The sequence below is a fragment of the Ascidiella aspersa genome, chromosome 4 (genome assembly GCF_963924565.1).
Source record: "Ascidiella aspersa chromosome 4, kaAscAspe10.2, whole genome shotgun sequence".
NCBI lineage: Eukaryota > Metazoa > Chordata > Ascidiacea > Phlebobranchia > Ascidiidae > Ascidiella > Ascidiella aspersa.
Window position 1 is genome coordinate 13,713,275 of NC_139450.1, and position 24,863 is coordinate 13,738,137.

Here is a 24,863-nt window from a genome sequence, read left to right on the forward strand (position 1 = left end):
AACCCCTAAGGTAAAAAGCAATACCTTTCGGCCCTCATCCTTCGACGACCATTGGTACGTTAACCTTCGATGAACAGACGAAAGTGGAACGCCATGCAAGTAACGTAGAGGAAAGTTCGCCTCGAAGCATGATCTGCATGGTGAGTGGTACGCTATACTGGAAGCCTAGTAACCTTCCAAATGTCGACAATTTCCACAGCGGTATATTCATGGTTTAAGACGTAATAATACCACCAAACGCACAACAATGTGTACGATTTAATGAGATAAAAACCCGTACGTCGGAATAAATGCTAAATATTTATTCTCAAACCGTTGATTAGTTCATGGGACGTTTGCCGTTTTTTTTTTGTGTAAAAACTAATAAATAATTGAAAAGTAGTAGTATTCCTCTTGTTGGGTGCGTTGCAAGTCAAACTTTCCCAAAGCCGTCGTCGCAAGAAAGCAAGTTTAAGAACTACTTAGTTCGACGTTGGGTGAAGGTTAATATTATTTATTCATTTAGTGATAAAGTTGTGGTTGGTTTTGGGGTTGGGCAAGGGTTGCTCAAATATTTTTTGGGCGGTTTAGGTGTTTTTTCGATCTTCTTATTTAGGATTTTTGTTGTCAATCAAATTTGATCGTATCTTAATTTAATTTTTTCCGAATACTTTAGAAATTGCCAGTCTTATTGTTGGATTGCGATTACGATATTGGATGAGATAAAACTCGTAACAGCTATATTTGCGAGTTTGTACACAATGCCGTTTGCTTTTGACAAAAAAACTCCAAAACTCCGTGTAGTCCAAAAAAAAACTCCGTGTAGTCCAAAATATTACGCATCGCGTGAACCTATAACAAAAAACTTTCCTAAATAAAAAATCAGTTTTGTAGAACTGGTTGGAATTCATTGCTATGGCCTTGTTAGGATTTTTTGCTGCGTAAATTTTATGCAAAACATGGTTTTCAAACGCCGGCTGACCGATATTTTTGTACAGGAATCTTATACACGGATCCTTTGACGTCAATCCAATGCTGGCATGTTTACTGCGAACGATGTTGGTTGCGAGGTCTCTCTGTTAAAAACTTTGTCCCCAATGTAACGCCATTACCTCTGCGGACAAACTTCGACGGATATTTCTTTAGTTGATCTTTGCTAATGATTCACTGGTGGTTAATTTTGGCGACAAATATTTTGCTTGTAAAAATAAATCGTTGGGTAAACGTATGTTGTGTAACCTTAAATCGTATGTGTTTAGAAGAGAGATATATCTCTTTATTTCACTTCCTTAAATGTTTTTTTACGGATAAACCTTTTTTGCTTATCAAATAGGAAATTAATTCTTTATTGCACGTGTCCACATTTGTTTACTTGGGGATGTTGTACAACAAAACTGTACACCCAACATTGTCTGCCTTTTGGTAAATGTTACTATGTTACTTTGGTGCGTAATAAATGTTGTACTACTTTGTGAACATCGTGATTAGTTTAAAACTTCGCATAAAACACTGTATAAAAACAGATGGGGAGGATGATAGGGGTTAGAAATTGGTTAGGATCAAAATTCTTAGGGGAGTTAGTTAGTGACGTACTTAGGGGTGGGGTTTGGGGTTACGTAAAGTGTCGTTTAGTCCTGATTATAATCATTTAGGTCTTTTTCCGACCGATTTCAAGGTTTTACAACTATTAAGTTTTAGTCCTATTTTGATCTTGTTCCGTGTGTTTTTTCGACGTCGATATTGTTCTTATTTCGATCTTATGGCCGGAGTTCGCATCCACTTTAAATTGACAAACTCTACCCTGCTTTTTTATGTCAAAGTTTTCACTATAAAAACAAGGGATCAAACATTTAAAGCTGCTTCGTGGTGCTAATAGTGCTGTTCTCAGAGCCACTTTAACCATTAGGCTAATAATGCTATATAGCCTCAAGCCCTGGAAAAATTCGGCCCACAGTTAGTTTTATTTTATTCAACAGTCGGAATGCAATACAGTTGCTGCGTGACTGGCGTCTATTGTCACCGTTATTAAGCAATTTTTGCAAACCAGGTTTGGCGACGTGGCACACTTTTGCATTATTATTGAATTTGACAATCGTATTTGTGTATTAGTTGCAAATTTAGTTAGAGCAGTGGTTCTCAACCTTTTTGTCTTACGGTCCGGTAAAATTTCAAAATAAGTTTTGCGGACCGGTGGACCTTAAAAAATCAAAATTCACCCAAAATATAATTACGACAAAAATATGCAACTTTAAAGCAAATAATTAAAACTTCAATTTAATAAGCGATTTGGTGCTGTCTTTTTATTATCATACGTGTACGTGGTTCTATTAAGCCTTGTGTTTCACATAAAACTGGTGTTAAAGTTTAAGACTGAAACGAGTTGTAGCCTGATTTTAAACAGTTGGGCAGAACACTTGCAGCATTGTGACTTACGATAAACTGATAAAGTCAAGCGTTTAACGTCTTGTGTTTTGCAATTGAGATATAAATGTAATATATTTGGCGGACCGGCAGGAAAGTTAACGCGGACCGGCCGTTATGAGGACCACTAAGTTAGAGTGTTTTTTTTTAAATTAGGTCTAGGGCTTTAAACTTATGGAAGTTATGGTAACTACGCTCTTCTCTAGTAAGTTAGGCCCTTCTCAAGTAAACAGCCTTAGGCCTATATTGTACCCTTAATCCGGCCCTGGCTGTACTGCTGAGTGTTGTCAGGTATACGTTGGAAAGGTTTTAGGACATTACTAGCTTAAAGTTCCAGAATTTTAAATTGCAACCGAAGTTCCTTACTATTCACAAAAATTAATTAATTAATTGTTTACAGTAGTGTAGGCGCAACTTTAACCGATCCAAGGGACGGAACATAAAAAACTTTTGGTATGTTGATTAAGCTATAAAAAAATTTCAAGTAAAGGCCAAGTTACTTTTTTGCTAAATAATTTGTAGATAAAGGTTTCATAATCCTAGACCAGGGGTCGGCAACCTTTTTCTAGTCGCGGGCCAAAAACAACCTCAGAAAGATCTCTGCGGGCCGCACAAAACTCAGAATTGTGTTATTAAAGTGTTAGAACAACTGTGAATCTAGCGAGCCTCGGATTGTTTTGCGCTTAAAAACGTGTTTAATTATATTTAAGGAGGCAGTAAAGTGTTGACGCAAAGCGCGAAAAAAGCTTTTGTTTGGTTTAAAATTAAAGTTCACACGTCGTCATCCATACTACTAATGAAAAGTGTAATAAAACCACTTCGAGGAAACGCGATAACTTCAATGGGTAAACTTGTTTAGTGTTTGTTAAGTTCGGTCGCACCTGACGAGCGAAGCGAGCGCGTTTTTTTTGGTATACTGGCATTTCTTTTAAATTTCTTACATGTTTTTATTACATTGCTGATAAGAGTAAAATGTTAAAAATATATGTGCAATATTTTTGAATAGGTTTTCCGTTTGTCTGCGCCGCCCTTGTCTTTCAGGCTTTCACGCCGCAACGGTAAAGCGTGAACCTATAGTTTAAAAGACAGCATCAAAACTAAACAAACGGGAAGTATAAAGATCATTCGCGCAAAGCTAGTTAGTTAAGATTGTCAAAAAGTATGTGAAATGGACTCGTATCTAGTTTTTCAAAGAGGCGGCGGGCCGGATGAATTACACTGGCGGGCCGGACGGCCCGCGAGCCGTAGTTTGCCGACCCCTGTCCTAGACAGTTGGACTTTTTAGGTTTAGAGATTAAAAAAACGGTTTTATGCGGTGCATAGCGTTGGGGTAAAACGGACCCCCAAGCGGGGAAAAACGGACCCCTCATAAGGTAGTCCGTCATTACTAGTGTAACTCAACTTTAAACTTTGCTTTTTATTTTTTGGTTGACCTTCATTAAGGCATTTTGCACCTGGAATAAAAGTAGCCTACTTAATATCTCATTATTTTATGTCTAGATCAATTTGGCAGAAAGGCTAAAAAATCATTAATTTTAACAAGATTTCCTGCAAAAAAGGTCAATTGATATTTGTTTTATTACTAATGAGTTGGTATACCATAAGAGAAATATAAGGCAGTTATACCATAAGAGAAAATATAAGGCAGTATTAGGCCTACGGCCTATTTATAACCAACTTTTCCATTGATAAAATGCTACTTATGCATAGTGCTATTTTGATTTTCTAATATGTTTTGGCCTACTTATATACAGAATTTTCAGGCTGTAAGGCGTCATGGATACCATTATAGACTACTTGAATTGTGACGTCACCTTATGACGCAACATGTGACAATATCTCTGAAAATTTTTATACGCCCCTTGAAAAATCTTTGATCAGGCATTTCCACAAAACAAAGCCATTAGATTATTGTTTAGTAGAGGGGTTGTTTTGCCCCGCCGGTTGCCTGTTTTACCCCGTGAAAAAATCAACAACAAAAAAGGTTAATTATATTGGCCGAAAATTTATTTTCGAGACATATCTTGTTTTTGCCGTTATTAACGGTCAACGCTTCGGAAACTTCAATCGGTGGGGTACTCGCGCTGTTCATTGGTGGCATATGGCGACCATTAGCGTTTTTTAGTAGGCTAAACAATAAGACCACCCGAAGTTAAATACAGCGCTTTCAACCGTGAGCTGTTAGCTTTGCATTTAGCTATCAGACATTTTCGGTATTTCCTCGAAAGTCGAATCTTCACCGCGTACACGGATCATAAACCTTTAACGTTCGCATTTGCAAAGATTTCAGATCCATGGTCTAGTCGTCAACAACGCCATCTTACCGCTATATCAGAGTTTACGACGGACGTTCAACAAATCAAAGGAAAGTACAACCAGGTTGCGGACGCATTTTCACGCGCTACAATCAGCAATGTTCACAGTGCCACTATCGACTTGGACTACAGCGAGCTTGCGAAGGCGCAACAGGTGCAATAAATTCAGGTTTATCGAACCGCAGTTTCAGCCCTAAAACTAGAGGATGTCGCCATCGGGCCAAATGGCACTACGCTTCTTTGCGACACCTCCATGGCCAACCCACGATCAATAGTGCCACAACCTTGGCCCCCAAAGGTTTTTGACTTCATCCACGAATTATCTCACCCCTCAATCCGGACAACCCGACGACTCGTGGCTTCACAATTTGTATGGAACGGTCTCAACAAAAATGTCGGCTTGTGGACCAAACAATGCACATCTTACCAATAAAAAGATTTTCGACAAAAAGCGAAGGTTCACCGACATGTGCGCGCCCCCTTACAGCATTACCCGTTGTCTAACGTCCGGTTTGCCGATGTGAATGGCTATTCGAACGTTTTCCCCAGTCCCCATGTCACGTCATTCCACCCAACGGCCATCCATACCTCGAGGTTTTGAAGACTCGCAGTACGTTTTTGTACGCAGAGACTCGCACCGCACCCCACTAACGCCTCCCTACGATGGGCCATTCAGGGTGATCGAACACGGCCCAAAGACATGCAAACTGGACATCGGCGGAAAGGAGCAGCTGGTGTCGGTCGATCGCCTTAAACCGGCGCACTTGGACATGAAGCATCCGGTTCAAGTGGCGCAACCGCCTCGACGAAGACGACCTCCCAACAAAGCATCAACAGTCCTGTCTCCAGGAACGCAAACACAGAGAACGTTTACGCACGCACCGGCTGGACAGCGGGTTCAGCTTCCGGCAACTTCGGCCCCATCGACATGTTCGGCCGCCAGCGCGATTTTCGCCTGGTTGTTCTTTTTTTTCGCTTCTGGGGGGGGGGGGGGGGGGGAGTTGTGTGACGACTTTATGCACGCAGTCTCCCTCCAAACGAGGCCATGTACTAAAGTTTCACTCAGCATCGTAGAACGCAGGGAAGTATTACGAGAAGCTATCTTTGTATGGCGTTCGTGAACTGTGTCGCCAGATTGAACCATGAGGAAAAAATTCGAAAGTTTTCACGAAGATAAAGTTTTGTGGCGAAAAGTGCCTATTGTCACTGTTTTTGAGGTGGCACTAATGAAATTAAATATAAAGTGAATATTTTGATAAAGTAAAATTTGCATACAGTCTTTTGCTAAACTTACGTAAATGAAATCTCTTTAGCATCTAAGCCATAAGTTAAGGCGGTGATTTTTTCGTGCGCTCTGCCTTTTAGAAAGAGGCTTCTCTTAGAAAATAACTCATTGCTCTTACAAAACAACATATTTTTCAGCAACGAAGTTAAATGCGAAATCTGGAGGCAATGTATACCTCTCTGTTAGCACCTATTACGCATGTTGCTGCAACCAAACATATCAACACCAGGCTTGCACAACCTAGAATTGTTCAAGGGCGTAGCAAGCAAAACTAAAACTCGCGGGCCGCATACTGAAGTTTAATGTATTTTAAGGTAGGCTATTGCTAAACAAAGTTAAAAAACAAAGTTAAAAAAGGCCGGGTCCAGCCCGCGGGCCGTATGTTGTCCGCCCCTGGCCTATAGGCTATATGCATTGCACCCAAATGGCTAAACCGCTAATCGAATGCAAGTTCGAAATAACTAAAAAGTGAAAACAATATTAGATAAATCGTCACAAGCGAAGTAGTTAGAGTTTTTCGCCAATAGAAATCTCTTTTCAATCGGCGGATTACATAGATTGTAACCTGAGAAAACAGGATGTATTGTAAAAGCTATACGAGTGAATTCAGTCCTCGGTAATTCTAGACCTGAATATCTTTAATTCTCTGCAGTGTTTATGCTTCAAATCAAACCAACGAACTAAAGTGGCAGTTAGTCTTTGCCTAAAATGTTAAACTAGTTTCGTTATTTTTTAACTTTATTTTAGACTCTAAATGTTACGTTTAACAAAGTAATGTGAAATTTGCTACCTGAAATGTCATTTTTATCCTACAGCTAAGTTACTGTTTTAAACTAGTTAGCGTGTAACATTTAATTTAACATAAAATTCGATGTTGATGACACGAAAATATTTAAAGGATCTTGGAAAAGTATGTATCGTCACCGTTTTTGTTATAATCATCTTCCACTTTGCCTGGTGAGTAATTTTAATAAAATGCTCATGTATTCAAACCACATTTTGTGAATAAGAAATAACCGCCCATGTTATTCATCCGGCCCGCCGACTCGTTGACAAACTAGACACGAGTCCATTTCAAATACTTTATGACTATTTTAACTACGTACCTAAGTGGGAAAATTTTTCGCGCTTTGCGCGATTGAGATTTCTACATCCGGTTCGTTTACGTTTTAAGGCTGTCTTCTGAACAACAAAAAAATCGCGTTCGCTTCGCTCGTCAGGTGCTCCCGGACACAAAAAGCTTAATAAACACGGAACTATAGACTAACCAAAAACGGTTATCCCGTTTCCTTAATGTACTTTTATTACACTTTTTATATGTAGTAGGCCTATGTTTTTTATATGTTTTATATGTATGATCTTCCACTTTGCCTGGTGAGTAATTTTAATAAATTGCTCATGTATTCAAAACAAACATGTGAATAAGAAATATTTTAAAGAATATATAACCTCTAGTACAGTGGTTCTCAACCTTTAATCGTTCGTGGCCCTCTTTGATAGGCTCTTAACTCTCGTGGCCCCCCTGTTTATAAAAATGCCTGCTTTGTACTTTTGCCTGTTTTGCAACTTAACGCCCTTTAAGGAAATATCTGTACCTGGCATTACACGTTAGTTGTCCCCCAACTGCATTTGACGGACACCTATTGATTAGGCGAAGGTTATCGGCCAGTATTGTCGCCAAAAAATCGTTAACGTAGCATATATGGCTGCATTTGAAATTGCAGCACAGTGATTGTTTCGCCACAGCGATAGGCTGCGTTAATCCAAATTTTTTCGATAAAACGAATAAATTATATCGTTTTCAATTACCCGACATTAACGGAAGAACTTTTATAATACCATGACCTAGGTTGAGAGTTATGCCCGTGCCCCCCCAATCACCGCTCCGTGGCCCCCCAGGGGGGCCGAGGGCCACGGTTGAGAAACGCTGCTCTAGTAGTAGGATCGAAACCAGGGTCCACAATATTTTGGCCGTGCCCCTAATCAAATTTGTATCAAACCTAACTATTGCTTGTGAAAGAGTGTATAATTATTATAGGACTAATCGCTGAACACCTGTTGTAAAACACGCCATTAAATTCCAATGCAATACCGGTACACTTAACTTACCCTAGGAATGTAACATGTGTTAAAAACCATTCTTTGTTGAGTTATTTAACTGGTAGTGCGAATTAAAGTTGCGCATGTTCGCATTTATGCCTGTGTGTACTGTAGGTTATTTTATATAACTATATACAAACAATTATGGGGAATACTATTTTTATGGAAATCTCTTAAGACACATTAGGCAAACATTTCGCAGCACACGGTTTAAGATCCAATGCTTTTGATCAGCGGTCAGCAAACTGTGGACTGCGGCTTTATGTATAGGCCCTTTAGTCGATATTTTTAGTCGCTATTTGTCATGCTTTTTTGTTTTCAGGTTTTGTCTTACGTCAAGTCACCGCAAGATTTTTGCAGGTATTAAAAAGTTACCAGAACGCCAGCTTTACAAAGATAGACAAAATAATGACAATTTTGTACCAACTAAAAAAAGAGTATGCAAAAGTAAAAACAACGTTTTCTTTCTTAAGTCACACAAAACTGCGGGATCTTCTGTACAGGTAAGATTCTGTCAAGGCTATACGCTATATAAGCAATAGCATTAGGCCATACGGTGCCGAAACCATTTTGGACCTATTGAAAGCAAAGACAAGAAATGTACATTAGATATCTTTTTAAAAATAAACAATATTCGGCGATTTAGGCAAATCCTCTAGAGGAATTAGCACCAACTCTTGGAATTAATTAATCTCAGGAAATATTTTTGACGTTTTTTAAATCGTGATTTGAGCGCTATATCGACACAAGTTACGCGATTTTAATTCTTAAGCTACAAAGTATTGCAATGTGTTTAATTTTATTTTAACCAGAATATCTTGTTTCGTTACGGATTGAAGCACAAACTCTTATTTGCACTTCCTGTCAATAAACACGACTTTGGATATCCACGACTTTTTGAAAGGTCAACAGTGTTTGCAAACAAAGGTAATCGCGTATTTTGAGCACCAGGTCAGCACATATCGATACACTCGTTTGTTGTTTAGTAGGCGAGGCAACTTCGCATAAACTAGCCGGGCAACGTACCGTCAGAGAAATATTTAGTGTATTTGCTTAACTTTACAGATTGGAATAAATTCAACATCATGACTCAACACATCAGAGGCAACTACGATGAAGTCAGAGCAGTGATGCCTCCCGACACTTTCTTCTTCTCCATTATTCGCGAACCCGGAGCGCATTTCGAATCATGTTTCGAATTTTTTTATGGCGTTATTTCTTCGTTTCATCGAGTCTCGCAACATCAACCGGAGAAGTGGTTGAAAAACGCTACGCGTTTTTTCGCCAAAGACATACCTTTTGCGGGACTTTCCAAGAACCCAGCAGTATTTGACTTCGGGTACGATCACCTCAACGAGACCGAGGCTTACATTCAACAAACAATTGCCGAAATTTCACAAAGATACAAATTGGTTTTAATCACCGATCACTACGACGAGTCCCTGGTCCTGCTGAGCGATGCCCTTTGCTGGCCGATACAGGAATTTGCCGGACTAATTGTGAACGCGAGAAGTCGAGGCAAAGTTGGCGAGTCGAGACAAAGCGAAAAAATCGACGAAATTCGCGCAGGTGCGCGCAAATGGAATAAGGCAGACGCGGCGCTGTTTGATCATTTCAATCAAACTCTTTGGCGCAAAATCAAAGCCTATGGTCTGGAACGAATGAATCGGAGCAAAGCAGTTCTGCGTCAGGCGCGCTTCAACTTGACGAAGGTGTGCGTCCAAGGCGATAAAATGGTTAAAATGTCAAACCTAACGGATAAAGGGCTGCAAAGGAAGCTCTACAAGCCGAGGGGCGTCGACGTAGCTTCCTACAATTTAAAGGCTGGCGCTAGAAACAACGAGATCTGTCGACACTTGGTGTTGCCTGAAATATATTTCACGTTGGAAATTTTCAACAACCAGCTAAAGATGATGCTAGAGAATCAAAAACGATTGAACGCCAGCAGAAAACTTTTGCATAACAACAAAACAAAAATATCCGGTTTTGTTTAAAAAAAAAATTGTTTTCATTTCAACTTTACCTGCACGTTTAGTTTTTTAAATAATATTCTATAGGTTTATTAAATCCATATTGTACAATATTTAATTGATATGCATTTGTAGACATAGGCGTAGCCAGGGGTGCCACAGGGGTCATGAACCCCCCCCCCAAAAAAAAAATTTAAAATTAATATTTACTCCTCTTCATTTGTTTTGTAGCATTTACGTTCAGTCAAGTAGTACATTACCACACTAAAAAAAAAAAAAAATTTATTTGTGTTCGATACGGCAGTTTGTACACAAACAAAAAAAAGTTAAAAAAAGGCTTAACGCAACATCCAAAGCGTAACTTTAAAACCAGGTTTTGAAACCACTCGATGCTGCAAATTCAAGCTAAACCAGGATTTTTAAATTGCTTTGAACCTAGTACTGAACTAAACCAAATTCTAAAAAAAAGTTATTTCCTTTCAATGTAGTTATTTCGTCTTAAAGTTTTTATTGCAATAAAGTCTGTAAGAAATGTTTTTTTGTATGCAACTATTGCAACTTAAATAAACTAGAGCAAAATGCAGAACACCTTTAAATAGTGTTCCATGAGTAAACAAGCAGTTTATTTTTTTTACTTTGTATATTTTATGTATTTTTATTGCTTTAAATCGCGACCCACTATTTGCCAACACCTGCTCTAAAGTATTGCGATTGATTTGTAAGTCCAGTTAGGTCTTAAAAAAAAGTAAAGTCCAAGTCAATAAATTCTAAGATAATAAAAATAAAACAATAAACTACTAAAAAAAGAGCATTAATTCAAACAAAACATAACTAAAAAACAATATAGGCCTATAGCAAGCAAATTGTTTTACTTGCAAAACACGACATAAATAGCTGAATTTTATATTTAGTTAAAAAAAACATCTAATTTCGTCCCAAGTCATTTGACTCAATGACTTAAGTCCATGTCAAGTCATTTGTAAGCACTGAGGCAAACAGAAGCTGAACCGGTATTTTTGAATTGCTTTGCTAGACCGGAATTCAACGAGATTCTGAAAATAACCTTGCTTCCGATCCAAACCTGAACCGCAAAATTTCAAACCGATTCCCTGGTTAAAACTGTGAATTACTAAAACTAGAAAATTAAAGACATATTTCCTTTTAATGTAGTTTTCTTGTATCAGTATTTTTATTGCAATAAAGTCTGTAAAAATGATTTTTGATATGCAATCCACATATGCGAACACCTTTGAATTTTTTTAATGAGTAAACAAGCATTTTTATTTAAAATACACACAAAAAAATCAATGAACAACGATATATTGAATCATTTAAAATATTTTTTTGGTTTATAACTTAAGATTTCCAATAGAAAGAAAGCATAGCCTAACATTTTTAGCGCGTAAAATTTCTAATTAACCACAATTCAAGTATATTTATGACGCTTAGTTATGAATGGGGATATAAAGAAAATGGTCATGGAAATGCGAACCGCATTAGCGCAATCGAATAGAACTGTTGCTAATAAAGGCTCTCCAGTAGAGAACGGTACATACGGATTGCGGTCCACGCATTTTTAATAGTTGTAAGCTTACTGACCTAAACACGTGACAGATATAATTAAAGCTTAAAATATAGCTAGGTTTTTAGTTTAAAGGCGTGTCAGTATTTAGGTATTTTTCATGAAATAACATATCACGCTGTATTTTGATTTGAGAATTTCCGTTTCGTTTTCGCAAATAGTTTTCATTTGCTGGAAAATTATTTTATTTTATTTACCGCCTATTTCCCTCTAAATCTTGGGCTGAGTACATTTAGTTGTTTAAAGGCTCGAAGAGAGAGCGTTTGTTTCTGTAAAATATCAAAAATGTGAAGTTTACGGATAAAATTGACTAAAGTCGTTTACGCCAGTGCTTGTCAACCTTTTTTTGGAACAGACACTTTTACGTTTACTGAAGAACTTGTACACCCAGACCACGCAGAGAGGGTGACTCGCCTTTTCCAGCGGTTCCCTAAGCACGGGTCGAAAGGTAAAAGATTAGGTCCCACCTGGACAGTTTAAATCTGTCAAATAAAGAGTTTGGTTCCTTTTATTCAAGTTCGTTCCATTTCAACATAGACTGGATCCAGGGCGGCAAGACCGTATGTTATGCAATATTGTGCCCATGAAGTAAAAATTACGATTTGGCGGTATTTGCATCATTTTTTTATAATGCCCTGTTCAAATGTAAACCCCCCGTGGGCTCTACATCGTGCAACTCCTTCATTTCTATAATTCTTTGATTTGCTTCCAGAATTCAACAAATTTAACATCATGACCCAGCATATACGAGTGAACTGCAGTGAAGTCAGAGCAGTGATGCCGCTCGACACTTTCTTTTTCTCCATCATTCACGAACCCGGAGCGCATTTCGAATCATGTTTCGATTTTTTCCGTGTCGTGACAGAATCTTTTAGCCGTGTGCCTCCCAAAACTACGCCTGGATAGTGGCTCAGAAATGCTCACCTTTTTTTCAAGAAAACAGGCAAATTCTCGGCACTGGCAAAAAAATCTAAACACTTTTGATTTTGGGTACGACCATCTTAATGAGGAGCCCGCTTACGTACAAAATACAATCTCTGAAATATCGCAAGATACGATTTAGTTTTGATCGCCGATCATAACGACGAGTCAATGGTTTTGCTCAGCGAGGCCCTCTGCTGGCCAATCCAAGACCTCGCATGCTTGACCTTGAACGCGCGCCATCAAGGTCACGTCGATTACGACAGAAAGGCAACTATTGGTGCATTGGCCCGCAAATGCAACAAGGCGGACGCGGCGCTGTTTGGATACTTCAATCAAACTCTTTGGCGGAAAATTAGGGCCTACGGACTGGATCAAATAAATCGAAGCATCGCAGAAATTCAAAGAGCCAGGGACAATATTCTGAAAATGTGCGTTGATGGTGCGACCCTAATGTCCATAAAGGAGATTAAGGACGCAAAAACGCGAAATATATTATATTCGCCAAACGTCGTTGAAGTTGTGGGGTATAACTTAAAGGAGGGGCCGCAAAAGAATTACTGTCGCCATTTTGTGCTTCCCGAAATTCCCTTTTTAAATGAAATCTTTGCAAAGCAACGCAAACTGATGCAGTTAATATCAAAACTTTTCAAAGTGAAAATCTAAATATATATTATTCTATTATAATAAAACATGCTCCTATATAAAGTTGTCCGTTAATATCGGATCGGAACCAGTGGTGGGATTGAGCCTGTTCGCTCCGGTTCCATAGAACCGTCTCGCGGAATTTTATAAGATTAGCGAAACTTTTATAAGATTAGCGAAACTTTTATAATCGTAGTAATTTTCCTTCGTGATTGTTTGTCTGAAAATGTGATTGTTGCGTCATATGTAGAAGTCATGAGACGACTTCTACTTTTTAGTGTGGCTGTTAGTAGTGACGGGATTCAGCCGGTTCGCAGTTCGCAACATTCGCTGGAACCTGGGGTTGCATCCTGTTCTTGCAACTGCTTTAATTATTTTTTCCGGAAAATATGACTTTTCTAACGGAACCGGCTGAAATATATGACTTTTGTGATAGAACCGGCTGACAAAAATTTGAATCCCACCACTGATCGGAACCCATACCCGATGTCAAGTGGTAGTTTCGGTTATCGTCCGATACTAGGGTGTTATCGGTCCAACCCGATGCCAAATTAATGCAGGAGTTTCAGTCATGATTTGCGAACCTATAGGCAACGATTTTACCTTGGAATTTCAATTAATCAAAAAGTAGTTGGTTAACAATTGGAGGTAACTTTTTCACGCAAATTGTGTCCCAACATGAAACCAAAATACCTCTGAACGTTTAAATATCATAATTTTGCTTGTTTGAATATCTCAATGGAGTCGTTTGGTATCGAATCCGACGAATAGGATCGCGGTACTTTTTGCCCAAAATATCGGGTATCGGTATCGAAATAGAATTTCAAGCATCGGACATCCCTACGTTGGATGGCAGATGTGGTCAATATTTTTAACAGCGGGCCGCATGGAAACATAAAAGTGTGGTGTCATGCCTGGTCAAAACGATGATCTAAAATACACACAAAATGACGTAGTTCTGTGAAGAAATAAAAAAGTTAGCTTATGAAAACTGTTTTTACCTTGGAGTTGTGCGCCAATGGGCAGTTAAAGGCGAAAATAAAACGTCAAAAATGCGGCTATTGAGCGCAAATTTTGACACTCACGAATTCGCCCAAAAAAACTTCTAATTATTTATGGTATGCCAAAACATTTTTTTTGGCAAAATGCGTTGATAAGTCCTTGTGAGTGGGATATAGCCTAAATAGATATTATATTGTATAACAAACCATATACAAAGTCTCGCTTGTCTTTATTTACGTGCATTACTGACTGCTTATGAACATTACCTCTAAAGGCGCCGTTCAAACCAGGGGGCCCAAACGTCGACACCAAAACCGCCAATGCCAAACCGACGATTCCGATCGCCCCATATCATTTTCCCTACAGTTTTCAGATTTAGGCCACCTTTTTTATTGGGTGACTTATTATATAAATTTACAACTTATTCAAATAGGTTTAGGTCTTATTCAGATAATTAAGACATTGTAGGTCGTTGGTCTTAATATTATGTTATTATAGATTTTTTTTTTCGCCCAGGTCTGTCGTATAACTTGCGAAAATTCAATGGAATTAAGCGATCATAGTTTTTTGGAAAAAAGTATTTTCTAGATAAGATAAAAGCTGTAAATTAAAATCCAAATTCCTAAATAAAACGAAAATATTAAAAAAAAGGTTTATACAACATTAAAAAGAAGTTTGAAAAAACAAGCTTGGCTACAGACAGAACACTATTAGTTAACACTGTATAGGCAAAAAATTTTGTTTTCAAAGTAAATACATGCAATCGAAAAGTATAGGGACTTAGTTCCTCACCGACCTAAATGCTGCTTATAAGTTTAGAATAATTATCTAAGAAAGTGTTTCACAGCGTTTTTATTTTCAAAAATCCCCTCATAAGTTTTCTAAAATCTACGCGCCCCCCCAACCCCTCCCCACAGTTTTCTGAACGAAGGGCATACCACCCACGATATGGTTTATTTATACCATTGTTTTTTTTGTTTGTTGATGAAGGGGTTGTAGAGCGCACGGTTAATTTCCGACTAAGAGCTTTTGTGATTAATGTCCAGGCAGGTAATTGCGCTTTGAGAAAAGAAGAAAAAAAAGTCTTGCGCGGATACGTTAAACTTTGGAGCATCATTTACGTCTGCACTAAACGACAAATTAAGATGCGTCCAACGTCAGATAAACCCGTAAATCTGTTGAAAATATAAATTGCTTACTGTTAAATACCTAATTTGATTTTTTATGTCCACGCGGGTAATTGCGTTTAAAAAAAGTTGTGCGCGGTTACACGTTAAGAGGTTCACAATATGTCACACGCGCGCCCGGGGAGAATCGTGCACATGACGGGGAGCCGCCGGTCCTTTTGTTAGTCAACGACGACCCTGCTCTGTCAGCAACCGCCTAGGCGAACATGTTGCCACACACATCTCACAAATCTTTTATTTTATATATATTAAGATGGTCTGCGACCTAACGGATGCGCGATATTTCAACTCTGCCAGTCGGGAGAAACCAACGCAAACTAAACGTGTTTTGTCAGGGGGTATTTTTCAGGGCCCTATTTTCATGGGTGATTCAATAATTGGGTCATTATAAATAGGGTTATTTGCCAGGTTAATTTTGTAAGATTATATATTTCAATTTGGTTTATTCGTTTTACGGTTTGTATTAAGTTGTATACTTTCTCTTGACTTGTTTCTGCAAACAAAAACATATATGGGCCAAAAATGTTCTGCCTTGAACTATGACTTTACAGATGTAAAAAGAACTTTTGATGGACAACTTTACCTTGACTTGTTTTGCAAGCAAAAACAGATATGGGCCGAAAATTTTTTGCCTTCACTTCTGACGTAGATGCAAATATTTTTTTCACAAAATAAATGGTTTTTATTTTAACCCCCTCTTCCCCCTTCCCCTCAAACCAAATAAAAAACAATGTTTTCCCCCCTATTAATAAAAAAACCTACAATCCATTAAACAAAATATGTTTGATCCCCCGAAACCATGGATAAACGATAAACAAAAAAAGGAGTAAATATTTCATTAACAAAACAATATTTTTAAAATTTTTTTTTTACAAACGCCCTTCAAAAAAAAGCACCCCCAACCCTTGGGCACAAACCACAAAAATATTCAACCTTTTTGATCATTCTTTTTTATCTAAATTCGAATTAAGTACAACCAACGGTTTTCTTATAAATCAACTCTTTATACTAATTTGCCATAAAACCTCCCGATTGTTGGGTTGTTCACCCCTGAAAAACAAACAAGGGATTCGTATAGTATCATTTTTATGGTTTACTTGCGATTTGATTTACATAAATAGCATAATGGCGAACACCACGAATGGAAGATATATTGCTAGGTATTACTGTCGTTAGGTAGACGTAGAGAGCTTCAAATAACTTAACGTCAAACTTTTTTATAGCTAAAAAATAGGACCCGCTCATAATTGAACCTATAAACCCAATTAACATAATAAACAGTAATTTTAAAGATTAAAACCGAAGATGTTAAGATTTAAAGTTTAACTTTATGCATACCAGATTATAGACCCTCAAAACTATTTCAAACGCAATTGACAAAATCCGTTTTTTACATTCGAACAATGAATAGGTATAAACAATTAGAAAAACATTTTTGCGCTTTGCGCTTAACTTAAGCTGCTTGTTTGTGCACTGTTTCGCGTGACAACATCAAGCTTCTAAAAAATTTCAAAACGTTATGACGTTTCCGGCATTTTTATGCGCCTTAAACAAGTGGTTCCCAACCAGGGGTCCACGGACCCCTTGGGGGTCCGTGATTACCTTGATAAATTTTAGGGAAAAACGAAAAGCGATATTTTTACCTTTATTTATCTTTTGAAATGCACATGTCCGCGAGAATAAACTGTACCGGTATGCATTAAAATAAATCTATGCAGCTGCCTACAGTGTGTACAGTGATCTTACACCAGGGCTGCCACTCTCAAAATTAAAAAAAATAGATTGGACATTAAAAAAGACTAGATCTGGATAAAAACACTAGATTGTTATCGCGATAACGAATGGGCATTTTGTCTGGGTTTAACATCGCCAGACGTTTAATCAACTTAAAAAATAGATTATTTTCAAGTCCGTGTGCCATAATTGCTTTATTAAAGCCATTAATTTTCCAAATATACACATTATGAAAAGTCAAAGAATAACAAGCACTTGAAAACATTATTACAAAGCGTGATAATTTGTTCTTTTTATGCTTAACGCTGTCTTTGTATAGTACATTGAAAGGTCAATTTTGTTGGGTTGTTTTAACTTACTATCGCAAACTTGGCATATTGCTGTATATCTTTGCATATTTGCTGTAGGCCATATCCGGTTTCAAGCAGGCTTTAAAATTGTCATTATTCAACCAATTCGGGTTAATAAGGTTGGCGATAAAAACTTGTTTTTTCGTGGTGTCACCACTTATACAATATCCTCAAAGTTTGCTGTATCCAACTATGACATCAATTGAACTGTAAAGTACAATAGAATGGTACGGTCTATTTGACCCTGGGGTCCTAGCGAGGGATTGCCAGAAATTCCTTCCTAAAGGCAAACTTTTTGAAAAGTGAGTTTTAATTTTGCCAGATAATTCGCCATTAACTATACCTAGGGTTGCCAACCGTCCTTTATTACAAAGGACAGTCCTTTATTTTCCTTTTTTGTCCTTGTCCTTTTTGACATTCATAAAGGACGCCAAATGTCCTTTATTTTGATCTTTTGTACTAGATTTCATTCAAAAACGTAATTATTTAGAATATCTATTAAAAATCAAGAGCATGTATCATGTATGTGAAAATGCGTTACTAGCTACCGAAGCAAATGAAATCGTTACTAAAGCGTAAAGATCCGATTCAGTTGACAGGTAGCAGCTGTGGTGTGTGGTTTGTCGCGTTGTGCGGCAGTGCCATTGGAATCTAATTTCTAGGTTTTGTTTAGAGCGTTTCTTTATCGCTGCCAAACAGTATAGTCAAATTTGAGTTGCGCTTAAGACAATAAGACTTCTTCCAGTCCTTTATTATGTTACTGAGAGTAAACAGCTACAAGATAATGCCATCATAAAAGACTAGAAGTGCTTAGTTAAGCCTTTAGCTCCCAAAAGTACCGTATGGTCCCGTTTGGGCAAAATTTTGATTCTAAATAAAGAAGGGAATTCAAGGGATGTGCATTGTTCAAGCTTACGATAGCATCCAGTCTCATCTGCATGGGTATCGAAAAGAATTCTGTCGCTAAGGCTACTTCTGCACTATGCAGCTCAGAAAAAATATAATTTAAAAAAATAATAATTACAAATATACTACGAATAAATGAACATTCTATAATGTATTTCTTATTTGTGTTATTTCATGCATGTCATAAACTCATAATTACCATTTTTGAAATTGTTAAAAAGGAAAATACGTGTTTTTGTTACTTTTAAGTTATGTAACGCAACCATAATGGTTATGTTTAAATATTTTGTTAAAAAGGATATATATATATATATATATAAAACATATGCATATTATTTTTTGTCCTTTATTTTCCATTGACAAAATTGGCAACCCTAACTATACCCTAGACCTGCCTGATCTTTCCTCTCACTCCCTCTTCCCCCTTTAGCAGGTTTAGGCGGCACGCGGTGACTAAATAGCTGTAGGAATTTCTAGACAAAGCCTGCTGCCTAATACTGACAGTCATAGGCGCCGAACTTTCGAAATTTCAGGGCGTTATTTTCTAGAATCTAGACAGTGCTAAGTTTCCTTTGAAATGGGCAAATCGTTACAATAATTTGGAAAAACATTGCATAAAACATAGTTTGGGGGATTCTATGGCCTCGTGTCTATTTGTGGTAATTCAGCTTTTGGTTAACTAAGAGTGTTCTAAAGAAATTAATTTGCACATTTATTGAAAACTTGGTCGAACTCTAGGGCGTTTTGACGCTATACGAGAAATCTAAGGCGTCTAAAAACGCTCTGCACACCCACGTTCGGCGCCTATGCTTACAGTAATCAGTATAACAACTTGTTGTTAAGAAGCATCGAGCCATCGACGATCACCTAACATGAGAAGGCGTTTCACATTTGGTTTAACAAGAAAATTGTTCGTATTCAGCTACCATTTTTGACAATGGTATGGCGGAAGATAACATAAAGTATATTACTCGATTTCAAGGTTATAAAAAAAACCACTAGATTCGCATATCGATTGCAGTCAAATCAGGATTGGCTCGTCTATTATGTAATAGAAAGCATGCGGTGCAACCAAAGTTTACCTCATAGTGGCAGGAACGACACCACGGCTTGCAGTTGGAGACTACGCTGTACTAAGATATGCAACGGTAAGCATATATAGGTTAAGGCAGAGGAGGTTAAAGACATTGCATGTTGTATTGTCAAAATCTCAAAATTTAGTCGTTTAGTTCAGGAAAGGCAACAACCGCCTTCTAATTACATTTGGTTACGTTGAAAAAGTTTCGGCATGGCACTTTGGGTCACCCTTTTTTTATTTATACCCCCGAGGAAAACCGCTTGGCGAAGTCCTAACAGTGCGAGGCGCAACTCCTGCTGAAAACCTCTGACCCTCTTCCCCTGCTGTGCAGATGTAGCGGGTTGGTCGTCAGCCTAGTCAATTGGTATTTTATCTTTTGTTCGTTCTTTCTTTCTTCAACAACAACAACAACAACAATTTGACACAGTAAAGTAGTTGAGTAGCATAAGTATTACAATAGTCAACAGTATGTTAATTGAGTTTCTGGCAAAATTGAGGTAGGGGTCCGCAGAAACAATAATCTGTCTAAAGGGGTCCGTGACAACAAAAAAGTTGGGAACCACTGCCTTAAACCATCAGAGAATTATATAAAAAAAATATGGCGAACCTAGTAAATAGTATTCCACAACAGATTTTGTTTTGTTTCACTATTCATTACGTATTTTCGTTCCCCTGTGTGCATTGGACGTCACTAGAACCACATCACTGCAGTTTGCACGCCACAATAAACAGAAATCCAATTGCGTTACGCGGTATCTGTTTAGGGCGGCCAGGCACCAGTTTCAAGATAATTCAGCCAACCAAAGACCATTTCATTCCGCTTGGGGTGTGGGGGATTTAGCTTTTTTGACAATTGGCTGTATTTTTGGGGGCTTGCGTGCCATATTTATCAGGTCGCTTGCCTCATATTGGACACCCCTGGTCTAATGTTTCTCGCTGTTCGCTGTACGCGTAATAATATCCGATGTTGGTGTAACAACGACATTTTTTTTTTAACTTTGACTGTTTAAAGTCGCATTTTTTATGTAATAATAGTTGTAGAAAAATTATTCTCTATCAGCATAAAAGACCACGTATTTAGTGTGCAATTAAAACAACCCATTTTGCCCCAACCGCAGCTTGTATTTTAGTTGACTTGGCACACAGCTCGGAGCAGATGTTGCGGTAATCGTTACATAACAACAACCGGGAAAAAAACAACCTTCGTTTAGTATTGCAGGTGGCGAAAGACGTGCATATCTTATACAAACTGCTTGTTTACTCATGGAACAGGTGTTCTGCATTTTTCTCTAGTTTATTTTTGTTGCAATAGTTGCATGCAAAAATCATTTTTTACAGAGTTTATTGCAATAAAAACTTTAAGACTAAATAACTACATTGAAAGGAAATAACTTTTAACTTGGTTTAGTTCAGTACTAGGTTCAAAGCAATTTAAAAATCCTGGTTTAGCTGGAGCTTGCAGCAGCGAGTGGTTTCCATACCTGGTTTTAAAGCAGGGAGTTGAACCGTTTGACTTTTCCGGTTCAGGTTCGGTTCGGGTTCAAGGATTTTTTCGGAATCCGGTTCAGTTCCGGTTTCGGAGTAATTTAAAAGTTCTCCGGTTCGAACATCGTTATTTCAAAACCGGTTCATAAAGTTCCGGTTCAGATACAGTATAATTTGCGTTAAATCTCAAAATGTGGGTCGATAAATGTAGAGAATAATATTTGAATTGTAAGTCATTTAATGTAAGTTCCGTGACTTATTAAAAAAGCAGCAACTCAATATTGAAATATCTAAAAAATAAAAAATGAACGATTTTTTTATTCAATATTCATATTTTTTTCATAAAATTTCGAACATGTCGTTTATTGAAAGAAAAAGTTTAAAGAGTAAAGTACGAAAAACTAACAACAATTTCAGGTACGGTAACAATAAATAGCTTTGTATCAGAGGTGAATAGTAAAAGGTAAACGTAACATACGGCAAAGAAATAAACAGAAACATGTATGTATTGTATATACTTATATGTTTTTACAGTCAAATCTTTGTTTTTTCTAAATGTTAAAACTCCGGCAAAGGAAACTGATACCAAACAACAAGTAAGCATTATACAAGCATAGCAGTATAACCTTGGTTGTGCAATGTGCAGAGCCAACATCTTGGCTTGCAAACTGAAGTACTATGGGTGTGGACACGGACATGTGTCATCACTGGTATCAGTGGTGTACTCTGAAAAACATTCAAACACAATTTATTAAAATAGTGAACAAAGGGAATCTTAGTCTACTAATTTACATTAATATATAGGTGGTTGTGAATCAGCTAAAAAAATTAATTTTAAACTGCACCAACAGGCAAAACTTTACGGTTTTGTTTACGAAAATTAATCTGAGAATGGTTACTAAATACTTAACACAGCCTTGAAACTGCTAAACAAAAATTGAAACACATGATTACTATTTAATTCCAGTGGTCCCCAAAGTGCCAGTGGTTGTATTGCATATCTATACAACAGGATAATTTGCACTAGTTTTAAGATGTTTAAAAAACTGTGACTACACTCCTTTTTTAAAGAGTTTAATGAGTTAAAATGAAAATTACATGCCTTTAAATTGTTTTACAATGGTTTCGATGTTAAATTAGGTTACAAGTTTTACGATTTCCAGTATATCATACTGGAAAGTTTGACCTGTATTGCAAACTCATCTGAAACTTAAATTAGCAAATGCACAAAAACTTTATAGCCATTGCCTACAGTCGTTCAAATTAAATTTATTACAACAGCATATTTTAAAGTTGCTTTACCTTGTGCAATTACAAGTTTTTGATCAGGGTTAAACATTTTAAAATAATTTTATAATAAATGTAGTTGTAGTTAACCAAATTGACACAGAATAAATGAAGGTTTAAAAACATACGTTGGTGATAGAAGGCTCTTTTTGGAAGTCAAAGTTGCAGAGGCAAAACTGATGCTTGATGAAACTAAAAAAACGTTACACTCTTAATCACAATTAAATGTAATTAGCACTGCGCTGCTTTGTCTTCAGAAGTAACCATTGTTGAAAACCCACATTCACAACGATAGGTTGATAGGAAGGCAATAGCCACGACATGACCATTTCATTAAGCTTAGAGTATGAATTGCTTAGTTTAGCCCAAAATATAGTCAAACTATCTTTCTCAAAGCCTAATCGGGTTGTCTTCTTGCAGCTTAAAGAGTTAATTACATTTATTTTTTTGTAGTGAAGTAGATAATGTTGTAGTGGAGTAGATAATAGGTTGGAAACCCCTGGTTTAAAGATTTATTATAAAATAAAGAAAATGTAAAGCAGTTGGGAAAAGGGGTAACTTTTAAACTTTTTAAAAATGGGTAACTTTTAAAGCTGCAAAAATTCCAACATAAGGTCAAAGATGAACCTAAAGATATGGAACTGCTTAAATATCCATGCAACATAAAATAATGAGGTTAAACATTTTTATTAACAAACAACTGGATATTAAGAATTAAGTTTTTGTTGTACGTATAAAGCAAAACATTAAGAGCCCAACATCTAAAATAATAAATAAAAGTCATGCACTTTATATATTATGCTATTCAACCAACCTAATTACTATTTACCTGCAAATTTTGATGAGCAGCCATCCTAATTAGAAAATCTTTAACATCTATAAGCTTTAAACCCAACAGGTCAGTTCGCATTTATTGGCACTTTTCTCCGATGTCTTCAGTGTTTTTCCAGATTTCCAGGTATTCAATCAGGATTTTATGCTCATATTGTATAAATATTTTAGATGTGCCCTAAGACTTTTCCGCAGATGTAATAACCTTGTTTCCTGGGTTAGATACAAATTTAGTGCACGCTGAAAGTAATTTTATTCAATAAATTTAATTTTTTATTTTTATATAAACCTATCAATATAATTACAAATACAGTTAGCCTACTATCCTAAACATATATTTGATAGCAAGCCTAATCTTTAACGCTGAAGGCAAAAATATAAAACAAGCTCTAGACGAGAAACTCCAGCGCTAAGCTGCCTGACTTACTTTAAACTTCTGTTGCCAAATGTTTAAACTCAATTGTGATGTCATCCGCATATAGGCCAATCGGGCGTCTGAAGTTTAAAAATATGCGCGCCGTTCGAAAATGAAAAAAGCGCAATATAATAAATTGCGATGACAGCGGGTGCGGGTAATGGTCGTCGCGAAGTTGAATCAGCAGGAGGCCATTGTTGCCTTTCGCAGGAAACCGCGTAAATAGCAAGCCCGATAAGTACTTTTCCATGAGATTTGGTTAATGTTGAAGCAACCTTTACTAATGTAATATATTTCAAATCTTTATTCCCGGATATATAGATATACTTCTTAATTTTTTCTAAATAGGTAGCCTAAATCAGAAAACCTAAGAAAAAGGAAAGCAACAATTTATATTATATAGATGTTATGCTTGAAGAATAATTTTCTGCAACGAAAATTGAAAAATGGTAATTTCCATCCTTAGGGTTTTAAATTTAGTGCATCATAAAAATGATGGAAATAACCATCCTCTACACAGCTCGATTGGCTTAAACAAAACACGAAGCATGGTAAATTCCATCCCTAAGGTTTTCCATTTTTTTCAACATCACTTGAAAGGTGGAAATAACCACGCTTCTACAAATTTCCACCCTTTGAGTGTGTAATTTCCACCCCAAAATCGGACTCCAATTTACAGTGCAGCATATAATCGGATGGCTTGTTATAAATTATCGCATTTATTTGCGTGACTGTGAAACATCCTAATTGTTCGTCTTCGCAAACTAAAATTTTACATTCTGTTGAAACAAAATTTCAAATAATGTGGACTTATTTGAAATAAAACGACTAAATACTCAACGGCTAACACGTCAAACATTTTTGCGTAACGTAAACCAGTGGCATATATCAATAGGGAACCACTGACTAACGTAAAACAACAAATACGTAATCCTGGTAACATACTGCGTCCAACGTAAGTAAAATCTTGTTTGAAACTGAAAATTGGGTACGATAAAAACCGCCGCATTAAATGCGATGTTTTGCGAACTCTACCTAAATTTTGCGCGGTAACAGACATTAAACATTGAAGTTTTAAGTTGGAAATAATAAAACTTATTTCTATTAAGGCAATCAGTATGTTATGACTTTAATTTGATTTGAAATGCTGAAAACCCGCGACATTTATCGATCCTGAATTACTAACAAAGGTTAAACTTTAAGTGGTAACAGCAATTGCTTAGACTTGCGTAATAATCAAGCAAATAATGCCGGCACCCACTGTGTCTTACGTGAAAAAACCCTTGAAAATAAAAATTGCTTAAGGTTGACCGATATGCGAAGGCGCTCGCTTACCTTCCTCGAAAATATATCTCCCAGCACCCGCCGGA

General features: G+C 37.1%; 2 protein-coding genes across 2 annotated transcripts in view; both read left to right on the plus strand.

Moving 5' to 3' along the window:
• The first annotated feature begins 6,924 nt into the window (after positions 1 to 6,924).
• Positions 6,925 to 24,863, plus strand: part of LOC146148026 (galactosylceramide sulfotransferase-like) — a 63,160-nt gene continuing 45,221 nt past the window's right edge. Inside the window, exon 1 of the mRNA XM_083387698.1 lies at positions 6,925 to 6,957. The gene's annotated coding sequence lies outside the window, so the exon portion shown is untranslated. The remainder of the gene's footprint in view (positions 6,958 to 24,863) is intronic.
• On the plus strand, positions 9,186 to 10,211 carry LOC146148027 (galactosylceramide sulfotransferase-like). The gene is made up of 2 exons (XM_083386758.1): positions 9,186 to 9,902; positions 10,206 to 10,211. The coding sequence occupies exons 1-2, from the start codon at positions 9,186 to 9,188 to the stop codon at positions 10,209 to 10,211; spliced, it is 723 nt and encodes a 240-aa protein (XP_083242884.1).

Excerpts from the sequence above, each read along its gene's own strand:
- LOC146148027 (XM_083386758.1), top strand. The coding sequence starts at position 9,186 with ATGACTCAACACATCAGAGGCAACTACGATGAAGTCAGAGCAGTGATG.